The sequence below is a fragment of the Schistocerca americana genome, chromosome 11 (genome assembly GCF_021461395.2).
Source record: "Schistocerca americana isolate TAMUIC-IGC-003095 chromosome 11, iqSchAmer2.1, whole genome shotgun sequence".
NCBI classification, from domain to species: domain Eukaryota; kingdom Metazoa; phylum Arthropoda; class Insecta; order Orthoptera; family Acrididae; genus Schistocerca; species Schistocerca americana.
Genome location: NC_060129.1, coordinates 207,783,655 through 207,796,530, shown reverse-complemented (window position 1 = coordinate 207,796,530; position 12,876 = coordinate 207,783,655). Strand labels below are relative to the sequence as shown.

The 12,876-nt window shown below is 36.6% G+C and overlaps 1 protein-coding gene across 2 annotated transcripts; it reads right to left on the bottom strand.

The window, feature by feature from the left end:
* Positions 1–1,168: 1,168 nt before the first annotated feature.
* LOC124553848 lies at positions 1,169–10,886 on the bottom strand. 2 transcript variants are annotated; one of them, XM_047127839.1, is made up of 2 exons: positions 10,829–10,886; positions 1,169–4,233 (listed from the first exon to the last, which is right to left on the bottom strand). In XM_047127839.1, exon 2 carries the CDS (start codon positions 3,981–3,983, stop codon positions 3,003–3,005), a length of 981 nt encoding a protein of 326 aa, XP_046983795.1. In that variant the 5' UTR covers positions 3,984–4,233; positions 10,829–10,886; the 3' UTR covers positions 1,169–3,002. The 2 variants fall into 2 exon arrangements, with proteins under 2 accessions (XP_046983795.1, XP_046983794.1); XM_047127838.1 differs by having other exon boundaries at positions 10,744–10,880.
* Between the last annotated feature and the right edge of the window lie 1,990 nt (positions 10,887–12,876).

Below are 12,876 nucleotides of genomic sequence, written 5' to 3'. Positions count from 1 at the left end.
ATGCCATCAATATCACAAAGTATTTAGAAATGAAACAGAAAAAAGAATCAATTTGGTTTTACTGGACAAACAATATGATTACAGTTTTCATTAAAACATGGTATACATCCATAACATATATACACTCCTCATCTGTACAATTTATTATGGTGTGAGACATGCCACTTTATTTACAAACACAAATACATTTGTAGTTTTTTTAAGTTCATTTACACAAAAATCCTATGTCTATAGTAATAAGTACAAAAAAATTCTTAGGTATTTAACAGTTACAAGATTATCAAATTTTAAATATTAAGTACCACTTAGCTACATAAACCAAATCCACGTAAGCTTACAGAATCTACTTATTCCTGTTGACTTCACTAGAGAAATCAAGTCACACCACGACCACACGAAGTTTTACTTCACAGACAAGACAATTTGCAATGTGAAGAAAATTTAAGAGAGATTCAGATTAATGAGCACAAACAGAACCTATGGATGTGAACCTTTTCCCTGCTGAGTCTGAATCCCAATACCAATGCAGTACAGAACAGTGACACAAAGCAATGCAAGTTAATTTGCTAGATGATATATACAAAATATGACTTTCCTATGTTTTGCCTCACACTCAATGCAAAGATGTGGTGTTTAGTGGTTGGATTTTTCTTTTCCTCGACCCTCCTTTTAAGTTGATTGTATGAGTGCCAATTTATGAAGTTCTACAAATTTCCAAGAGATGGAACAATCATCATCCACAGTTAATGGGTTGGGTGCCAGTTTCTTAGAGTTCAAGGTAAAAACTATTAAGGATTCATTTCCCTTTTGGAAAAAGCTATTTACATTATTTCACTTGGACGCACTTGACACTTCTGTCTTAGGAACCAGGTTATATAACTGTAGAAAATGGGAGTGCATTACTTCTTGTGGGACATATTACATCATCTGTTGTTACGGAATCATTAAAACTTAATGGGGCACAAATTTTGGCATGAAATTTTGTTTGTTCATATCTAATTCTTGCCTGTGGGGAATATATTAATTTTTATGTTGCGATGCGTACTACTAGCCAGCTGCATCTTGAAGGATAATTAAAGAATATCAATGTGTGTGTGTGTGTGTGTGTGTGTATGTGTGAGAGAGAGAGAGAGAGAGAGAGAGAGAGAGAGAGAGAGAGAGAGAGAGAGAGAGAGAGAGAGAGATATCCACGCGACAATGGTTGAGGAACTGCTTTTGGAAGTAGTCACTCAGTCACTCACACTCACACACAAATGGTGTTGAAACATTACTGGATTTATGGTCTTAGCAATAGTTTTCTCTCTAACCTCATTCCAGACTGCCAGAAAAATCCTACCATTGAAACATATATCCCTGAGCCTGCACAGAAAGATACAACAATGCAATGGTGTCATATGCTTTAGAAATTGACTTTTGTACTGAATCAGTGCAAGTAGTACGTTTGAGTATTTTGTGCGGAAACTGTAGTGGAACATAAATGAGTGCCAAACCCTCACTTGTTGCAAAAGAGACAAGAAAGCCCTGTAAACATTACAAATGTTTACATAAACCCTACATAAAATGTAGTTAGAATGGTCAGTCATTTTTCAGTAATGGGAAATGAACATGGCACATGTGCATGTGCATCTGTTTTACATGAAAAGTGTTGTCGTTTAACTTCTGATCTAACATATATAAAAACGACTCTTTTTTAACATTAAACAGGTGCACACACGGGTTGCTAACTCTAATATGAAATAGGCACTTCTGCACTTACTGGAAAAGTACCATACTGAATTGTCAGACACTACATACAAAGTCTTAGCTATAGCATTATAGAAAATCTCATGACAACAGTGGTGACAGTTTTTACTCCTGTATATTTACATGTAGCTTTCTGTAAAATTTGATCAGATCTGATTTTTAGAAACCATTCAGAGTTTTACTTCTCTTGTATCAACCTTCAGTAATGACCATTGGTCCCACCTATTGTGTATTTCTCCAATAACTCTGACAATGTTTGTAATAAAGTGTAATAATATTAATTATTATTGTTATAAGAAATAAAGAAGAGCTTTTTGGTACTTCCAGTCTTGCTTCATGCTACCAATACTATTTAACAAAAAAAGTATCAGTAGCAGCACAATCAGCACACAGTTGGGTATCTACTTTAACTATTGATGGTAAAATGTATTTATGAGGGTATGGCAAGTTGTGTAACCATGACTTTCATTTTGGTTGGGAAGTTCTTCCAGTTTTAAATTTGCTGTACTACCACATATTTTAATGTAAAACTGAAAAATCTCCCAATGTAAGTGATTGCTGTAGACACTTAACTCACCATACTCTGATCAATCCATTTCATTATTAAATCTATACGAACATCCAGAAAAGCAAAAGGGCAAATATGTGTTTCACAAATTCTGCCTCCATTTAAACGAGTGTTCCTACATTTTTGAAGATGATGTCGCTGCTAAAGGAAGACCATTTTCTGTAGGGTTCGACAATCTTCCAATACGTTCCACATTTTTAAGTGCCTCTAACACTTTTTTTATCGTGTCATTGTCACAATTGTATGTGAGATTTATAATGTTCCGACATCTCTCTCTTGCCTCTCGAAACAGAGATGAAGAAGAAGCTGATGGTTCAGGAATGTTATGCTCTTCATTCATAGCTGGACTCCTCTAATTCACGCAGTCTGTTTAAATACAGCTGCCACTTGCACCATACCCATATGTCCTATCCAAACAAATTAACGGGCTATTTCTGTACTTTTCATTTACTTTGTCAAAACCCCATTGAGGATAGAAAATAAAGATGGCATAAAAATGTTTACACATATATTTGTGCTTTTGGTAATCTTCACATGTACAACTTGGTTCCGCAAAGTTTACAGTATACCCAACATCTTTTGAAGTGTCGCTTTTCACGGAAAAAACACCCTCACTTATTACTGACACTGACTCCTTACTGAAGCTTTCTTCTGCAGAAGAATATCGTTTCCACAAGTGTGTTATAAATTCCTATGTCTTTCCGTGCAAAAATGCAGGTACAACTTCATTGTTCTTTCTAATAACAGAATTCATTTGGCAATACTTTTTCATGAGGCCAGGAATGAAACTATTTACTAATACCTTAACAACTCCTGTTAATGTTTTGTCTGTGTCATAGTTCAGAAAAGACTTTTTGACCTTCTCGTTCATTGTTTCAACACCGTTTGTGGTTCTAATATTGGCAAATATGCCAATATTCTCAAAAGCTCTCACCCACTTTTCAGCAAGTGAGAGCCATTGATTTTTAAAATAAATAAGTGCCTTGGGGTTTCTACGAAAAACCTCAAGAGTCTCTAACATTTCAACATTGAGTTCGAACTGTTCCTCAGTGGGAGACGTTGCAACATAGCGCCACAGCTCCAGAACGGACTCTTTATCAGTTCCTACAGTTAGATTCCCACCCTTTTTAACCCATCGCCCCCGAGCCTGTTCCCTGTGAAATGAACACAAGTACACTTTTGAAAATGGAAATATTTCTTTAATTGCTGCTATCTCGGACTCTGAAAAATCAGTAACCCAGTAGGTTGGGTCGAAGTTTGTATTCCACCTCTTGAAAACAAGTAGCGCTTCAGCAATTGACCTTGTATCTTCTACCTGAATAAAGAAAAAACCTACCACTAAACAGCATCTGTTTGCCTTTACTGTAACAAAAAATAAAGGAATGTCATATTTTGTTGTTTTGTAGGTGGCATCAAGCAAACATACATCTCCATATTTTTTTAAGATATCCTCCTGCCATGCACTCTCATAACAAAACAGCAATGGCTGTATTTCTCCATCAACATCTGAAAAAGGCCTGAAAAAAATATTGTCACCTCTATATTCTTTCTGCCACTCATTAATCTGCATTTGCAAAGCATCTTGGTCAAACACACTTTTCTTCAATTTCTTAAGGGCCCTGTACACATGACTATATATTGTGAGATGTGTGGGGTAAAATGTAGTGTTCATATTATCTGGCTTGTTTGGTCCAGTGAAGGTTATGTTCACAAATCTTTCAAGGTGTAACTTTATTATTCTCACAGACGTAGTTCCATCTTCAACAACTTTTGCTATTTCCGCAGCTAGCAAGGGATGTATGTCTCCACTTGCTTTTACGCTTTCTGTGCTGTGGGTATGGTGGTGACGCCCTCATATAAAAGCGAAGAACACTTTCAGGTTTATTGGCTGCCTCCAAAGCCTGTTTTAAACTATGGACAACCTTTAACACAAATATAATTATAATTAACAAAAGACAAGGCATTAAGTACAAAGAGTTTGTGGAGCAATAGACTATTTCTAGAACAAATGGCATAAAACATTAAATTACAGAATAGAAACCACATAGTTACATTCTTTTTAATTTCACGATCATCTACTGATTGAACAGAATAGCCTGGATACACTTTAACACATTTAATTTAAAAAGTGGCAGGACAATCGCTCTTTTTCGTATCCATAATCAACAATCTCTTTTTTGCTGGGTTAACATGGTCAGCCTGAAAGTATAAAGAATATTAAATATATCTTCAAATGCTAAATCCAGAAGAGTCACATACAGGGTTTTCTCTAGGCCAAAATAATTTGAATTTTACAAGAAACCTAACAGTGAACCCTGGATTATAAGGTACATAAAACTATATGAACAAAGTACTCTAAATCACAATCAATATTTAAATCTCAGACTTAAGTATTATTTCCTAACACTTTTAAACTCAATGTACACACCAAATATAATCTCCCCTCCCCCCAAATGCAGTAAAGTGCTAATATTAAAATTACAAAATTGTAGAAAATATGAAACACATAACAAACTGTAACAAGAAAAGAAAAGAACACCGAAATATTCAAACAGTGACATCACACACAAAAGTACTACAGGATGGCAGATAAAAATAATAACACGACAAGACAGGAATATGAATCATTAGTGTAGAGGCTATGCTTTAAATGTTATGGCATGTACATAACCACTTCATAATTACTCATGGCATCATTTTCTGGAGTACTGTACAGATGATAACCTGTAAGCCTTAAGGGCTCACTTTCACGATCTATGCTTCATAACACTTCATTTCATATAATCACCGTCATAATCACTGTATCACATGTGTTGCATTGTACTTCACAAAACTTTTCGACAATTTAAGCAAAAAAATTAGTAGGGTTTTTGCTACACCTATCAAGTTTTGGGAAGTGCAGTGCCTTTTGCTTAAAAGTTAGTGAAAATTTACCATAAAAAACATTTGGCACCTCGTATGGACTACACTGATGAAGGTATAACATGACTTGTTAAGATGTGTAATGCCTTTGATCCACTGTAGTTTCAAATTGTAATGTGAAATCTTTGTAATTACTGCAGAATCAAATAATTCCTACAGAACATCTTTCATACACAAAGATGAAATTGCATCCGACCAACACCAAAATCTTAAAAATCTAAGGTAAATGCCAAATTTGTGTCCTGCACACAGGAAAAGGATGTAATAAGCTTCCACAAGTAGACCAAAAATATTATTGTCATCAGGAGAGTTCTAAACTCTGTTAAAGAGCTACTAAATATTATTGATCTAACTTGTGCTTAAGGGTAACATTTAGTTCTGTTCAATAGAACAGTGTCAAACTATCCTAACAAACAACTGTTTTAAGCCAACATATGCTGAAAATGTTTTCTGTAAGTGACTGTGCTTTTCATGTACCAGAAAGTACACATTGGAGGAATCTCTTATTGAAAACCCAGTAAAGAAATATGTTAGAGCCTATTATCAGCCATTATTAGGCACATGAGCAACAGATGTGTAGTTGTGCTGTAGCCATATATATTTATGCAACCATAAGCATCATATTTGTTTTAGTGACTCTCACTCTCACTCTCTCACTCTCTCTCTCTCACACACACACACACACACACACACACACACACACACACACACACACAATTGCAAGAGTTCCATCCTACACGGAGGCCAACAAAATGAATTAGTATGGTGTAATGTAAGAAAAAAAATCAGAAAGTTTGCATTATACAGAGATGTGGAATAGGAACTGGGATATTTCAGCCAGTTTCTGCCTGCACAATGTGGGATGAAGTGAAAGGAGTCTGAACTGAAGAAGTAAATGAGACAGAATCGAAAGTACAAGAACCCCTTCCCTCTCATCACCCGGGTAGGACCCTATTTACGGAAGGAACTGATAAGCTCTCTGGTGGCTAAATGGCCAGACTGCAGAGAACAGACACTTTAGGCTGCTTCTTTCACCCCCTGAAAAATAATATCCATATTTTAAAAGATGGGACCTGATAAAACTTCTGACATCACTCTCTCTGCACACTACCACTGTCTACTACTAAGCAAGTTAGTATGACACCTCTCAACGCCAATAGTCTTGATGATACTAGACACTGCCTCTGTTCATTATGGGCTTCCTTCTTAAATGCCAACAAAGATAATCACATGTAATTATTATGAATCAACCCAGTTCACTAAGAGCAACTTTAAGTACATCAGAAATTGAAGCCTTCCAGTAATACTCTGCAAGGAACTTTAGCACAATTGTGAATTTTGAAGAAGCATTTCTCATAAACTATTGGAATTTTGAGTTCTTTTCCTGTGCTTGCAGAAAAGTAATTATGAATTGAACATGGGCCCACCTTTTAGCATACACAATTATTGTTTTAATATACAAACATTTATCACAAAGGTTGTGGCACCTTCAATGGTTTATTTCTTTTTATCTACTTTCTGTGTGTCCTGCATCCCCCAACCAAAATGCTGGTGGTGGTGATGATTGGTTTGTGGGGCACTCAAATGCGTGGTTATCAGTGCCCACACAAATTCCGAACCTTTGCTCAGCCCAATCACACCACTTTCAAGATGAAATGATGAGGACAACACAAACACTCAGTCTTCTCGAGGCAGGTGAACCAAAATGATACACGTGTCTAAATTAATACACTTGTCTTTAGACCCATGGCTGATTTTGGTTTGTCAGTCACAGGAGATACACACAAAATAAATAAAAGAAACTGCTGAGGACGCCACAACTATGGTGATACATATTTGGGTATTAAAGCAATACAATAATTGTACACTTTCAAAAAAGATGGACCTATCTTATGTGTAGTAGGCTACCTCATCTTTTTCGTGTTCAAATGCCTTCCTAATCCAGAAGCTGTTTGTATTAGATCAGTTGCTAGAGAAGATGTGCAATACACTCACTACCTTTGTGATGGTGACTCTGAAGGTTTTAAGTGTTGAGGTTGCTAAACCATATGGTGAAACCAAAAAACTTGAATTTATAGGACATATGCAGAAGAGAATGGGAGCAAGACTTCAGGAACTCTGCAAGGACTTGACAGGAAAAGAACACTCTGATGGTGGAGGGATTGGTAGACAAGGCAGACTCATGAAATCAGAAATACGGAATGCGGATGTTCATGAGAAACAGCAAAAATGTCGGTGAGGTGAGGTGAGAAAAGAAATTTGAGCAACTCTGTTTCACTGAAGATCCACACCAATACCTCTGCCCAAAAGGAAACACTGCATGGTGTTAGTATACTAACTGAAGCACATGGACAAAAACTTACACATGCACATCATGCCAGAAACTACTATGGCAGAATTAAAGCCAACATATGGAGATCTTTCAAATTTTAAACTCCTGGAAAAATATTTACATGGCAAAACACAGAATGCAAATGAAAGCTTCAATTGTTTCATTTGGGAATGCTTGCTAAAGACTATTTTTGTTGGCATATCAGCTCTTCACATAGGTCTGAAGGACACTGAAATATGTTGGAACGATTTAGTAATGAGCAGATTAACAACGAGCAGACTAGGCATCAGAAATAGGGACAACATGAAAAGTGGGCTGCTACGAGTAGACAGGCAATGTGTTGCTGAAGCAGAAAAAGCTGCTGAAAGCCTGATAAAGGAGTCCACAACAAAAAAGAAAATTAAGAATGCTATATGAGATGAAAAGGAACTCAGAATCAATAAAATTATGGAGCTGGAATGGTTCAAATGGCTCTGAGCACTATGGGACTTAACAGCTGTGGTCATCAGTCCCCTAGAACTTAGAACTACTTAAACCTAACCAACCTAAGGACATCACACACATCCATGCCCGAGGCAGGATTCGAACCTGCGACCGTAGCGGTCACGCGGTTCTAGACTGAAGCGCCTTTAACCGCACGGCCACACCGGCCGCCCGAGCTGGAATGTTTTGACGTGTTATCATAAAGAAGAAAATGATAAATCTTCAGTTTCAATTTCACACAAACAATGTTTCAGCTTAATTAAGCATCTATCATCTCATCCACTATTACAATTATAAAAGCTAAATTTTGAATGAACAATAATATAGTACTTGGGTACAGAGTGAGTCATATTAATCAACAGTATATTAAATATTTTATCCTGGAGAATGTCATTTTTTTTTAAAGAGGGGGAAAACTGACTTCCATAAATACTTTTTAAAGTTAAACAAAACAAAATATTGCAAGAAGTTAATAATAAAAAGAATACATGTATTTTGACCTTTATTTTGGATACTATGGAAGTACAGTGTACCTAAAATAAAAATTGCATGTAATTCAGTACATAAGATGAAAATCCTTTTCATTCAATAGTTTCCAAATTTAGTCACATAGGGGTCACATTAAACTAATTAGTTGATTAAATTCTGGTTTCAATATCAATTTTTGGGGTTGTAATATTCCAAAATAATAGCAAAAAATACCAACCATGATGTCCATGTCCCCTAATTCATTAGTATTTATAGTAAATGAATCCCCCCATGAACCATGGACCTTGCCGTTGGTGGGGAGGCTTGCGTGCCTCAGTGATACAGATAGCCGTACCGTAGGTGCAACCACAACGGAGGGGTATCTGTTGAGAGGCCAGACAAACGTGTGGTTCCTGAAGAGGGGCAGCAGCCTTTTCAGTAGTTGCATGGGCAACAGTCTGGACGATTGACTGATCTGGCCTTGTAACATTAACCAAAATGGCCTTGCTGTTCTCGTACTGCGAACGGCTGAAAGCAAGGGGAAACTACGGCCGTAATTTTTCCCGAAGGCATGCAGCTTTACTGTATGATTAAATGATGATGGCGTCCTCTTGGGTAAAATATTCCGGAGGTAAAAATAGTCCCCCATTCGGATGGGGACTACTCAGGAGGATGTCGTTATCAGGAGAAAGAAAACGGTCGTTCTACAGATCGGAGCGTGGAATGTCAGATCCCTTGATCGGGCAGGTAGGTTAGAGAATTTAAAAAGGGAAATGGATAGGTTAAAGTTAGATATAGTGGGAATTAGTGAAGTTCGGTGGCAGGAGGAACAGGACTTCTGGTCAGGTGAGTACATAAAAAAATAGGTGTACGGGTAAGCTACTACAAACAGCATAGTGAATGCATTATTGTGGCCAAGATAGATACGAAGCCCACACCTACTACAGTAGTACAAGTTTATATGCCAACTAGCTCTGAAGATGATGAAGAAATTGATGAAATGTATGATGAGATAAAAGAAATTATTCCGGTAGTGAAGGGAGACGAAAATTAATAGTCATGGGTGACTGGAATTTGTCAGTAGGGAAAGGGAGAGAAGGAAACATAGTAGGTGAATATGGATTGGGGCTAAGAAATGAAAGACGAAGCCGCCTGGTAGAATTTTGCGCAGAGCATAACTTAATAATAGCTAACACTTGGTTTAAGAATCATAAAAGAAGGCTGTATACATGGAAGAACCCTGGAGATACTAAAACATATCAGATAGATTATATAACGGTAAGACAGAGATTTGGGAACCAGGTTTTAAATTTTAAGACATTTCCAGGGGCAGATGTGGACTCTGACCACGATCTATTGGTTATGAACTGTAGATTAAAACTGAAGAAACTGCAAAAAGGTGGGAATTTAAGGAGATGGGACCTGGATAAACTGAAAGAACCAGAGATTGTACAGAGTTTCAGGGAGAGCATCAGGGAACAATTGACAGGAATGGGGGAAAGAAATACAGTAGAAGAAGAATGGGTAGCTTTTGAGGGATGAAATAGTGAAGGCAGCAGAGGATCAAATAGGTAAAAACGTTATTAGGTATAGGAAATTTTACACTATATTAAGTGAACATGTATTTTGTCTATCATATTTTATTTTGTGTAGTCCACTGTAGGAGATGACTTTACTACTATTTATGAAGTAGTTAGCAACCATTCCATGAACCTATCCTCCTACAGAGGGCTGTCTTGAAGCTTGAAATATGTGTAAATTTTATTCCAGGACGCAAGATGAATTTTAAGTTGAATATTCTAGCGAGTTGCCACAATTATTTTAAAATGTTGCAAGTGTAACGAAAGGGAAAGGAACAAAAAAAGGAAAGAAAGGAAAAAAATGAGCTAACAAATAAAATAAATAAAATGTATAGGCTATTTCAATCTGAACGTAATGTAATTCACATGTCAGCACAATGATATTGAATGTAACGTAAAAATTTACTATATTTTGCCATTTGATTCTCTATATGTACTATATGACAACAATGTAAATATCTTGTGTAATGATTAAAATTAAATATTTCTATATTCATGTACTTATTATAGGCTATCAAGAAGTGTATTTTGAGGAGATGTTAATGAACTGCAAAGGACTTGTGCATGTAGCACATGATTCATATAAATGGAACTGAAAATGCAGAGAAGAAACTAACGTGATGGAACACTAGTCAAGAAATATTTACGTAGTGTTAATACGCCTTCCTTGAAGTGTATGGTGTAGTGAAAGCCGGCAGGTCTTCAGGTTGGTGTAAAGGACAAGCTCATCACCTGTCGTAGGCAGTGAGGTGTTTCCCGTGCCCTCATTGACCATTTATACCCCGGCGGACGCCACCAAAATTCGACTGCTGGAGATCACAATTACGTGTTGACACAACGAACAAACTTTGGATTTTCTTCAAGTCACACGCAAGAGATCCAGGCAGTACACACACGCTCAGAAGCCGATACTACGTTTAAAGACATTCGAGCAATATAATAGAAACATTTATTGTTCGAATCAATTCCATTTTAACACGAACCATAAAACTGAATTCAAAAGCTGTGCTAAGCAAAGCAACGATAATACGCCGCAGTTCAAAGACATTAATGTTCTTTAGGAGTCGTAACGTTAATGTATTTGAACTGCGGCGTATTATCGTTGCTTTAGAAGATACATACCAAAAGGACAAGGACTGATATGCAGAGAGCATTATGCTCAGAAATATTTTTTGGAATATGTAAAATCCTTGTTTTCTCATATATATATATATATGTTTGTGTGTGTGTGTGTGTGTGTGTGTGTGTGTGTAAATTTTCTAAGGAGCGTGTCAGTAGAGGAGGCATTGAAACGTTACTTTGACTACCGTGCCTCCGCCAATACAAAGATATAATTTACGATCGCGCATGCAGAATAGCGCTGCGCCAGCGACCGATTTTTATAAATAATTTTGATCTTTTTTTTTTACTTTTGGGTAGGTGTTTGTTTTTAACAACTAATGGATCGCCAAATTTATAAAATAATCCTGACAGTGACAACTTAAAGAAATTTTCATCAGACGGAGAACAAGAGGACCAGCAAACAATGAGAAAAAGGGACTAGTGCAGCAGGGGATACAACCCGTCGGCTTTGAACAATGACGTCACAAGTCGCCAGAGAGCATGTATTACAGAGATGAAAGAGCTGAGGAGAATGTTGAGAAACAAAGGAATGCGAGAGAGATAAACATTGATCTTGTCAAAAGCATAAGTGTTTTTTGACTTTTTTTAAAAAAAATTTCACGAGATAGAATAAACTGATCCTACTATATTAAGCAATAGTGTTTTTTTGGCTTTTTTTAAAAAAATCTCACGAGATAGAATAAACTGATCCTACTTTATTAAGCAATATCTTGTCAAAAGCCGAGAAGCGAGTCTTCTAGTGTTGTAGCTGCCTTCAGTAGCTGATAAGTGTTTTTGGGCTTTAAAAAAAAAATCTCACGAGATAGAATAAACTGATCCTACTTTATTAAGCAATCAGTAAAAAAACGAAATTGAAACATAACAGCAAAAGCTTATTAGAACACAGAACTGCTTTATTATCTATGCCTCGAAGTGAAGACATTACGATCTATGACTAAGGAATGACGTCATTGTTCAAAGCCGACGGGTTGTATCCCCTGCTGCACTAGACCCGAGAAAAAGGATATCCTACGAGAAATTTAAGAAGTATTCCAGACGCAGCCACGAAGACTATATTATAATTAATACTGCGTTTCTAACAGAATTATAAGGTAAATTTCAACTTATTTCTGATGCTATTTCCTTACAGTCGCTTTTTGTATTGTTGCCGACCCAGTCTGCCAGTCACAGTCAAATTACAGCACTATCTCAATCAGTAATACGAAGTCCTCTTTATCCGTAACTTATTCCAACAAACTTCAAAACCCAATCAGATTTTCTAATTTGTATTTTCACGGCAGAACCCCGAGGAAAGGAAACACTACAGTACCAGTGGTTAAAAGTGACAGTACAGCAGTTTTTTTTATTTTTTTAGTGAGGGAGGACAGAAAGAAAAGGTGCTCAGAGACAGGCTGAAAATGACACTCACATTGATAAAACTGGCAGCAAGAAAGCAAATTTTAATGTACACAAGTCATGTAAGCAGCCGCTGATTGAAACTAGATATATTCAAAAACTGACAGAAAAATTAGATTCACCCAGCTTTCATTCAGCCAGTGCAAGAAAAAATAAATAAAATAAAAAAAACAATTATCCTTATTGCATAAGAATATCCTAAGACTAAGGGGGTAAGCTTAATGAGTTGCTTATTTATGTTGAAGAATTAGAGTTCAGCAAAC

What these genes read in the sequence shown, in the direction of transcription:
- LOC124553848 (XM_047127839.1), bottom strand. Translation starts at nt 3,983, where the DNA reads ATGAACACTACATTTTACCCCACACATCTCACAATATATAGTCATGTG.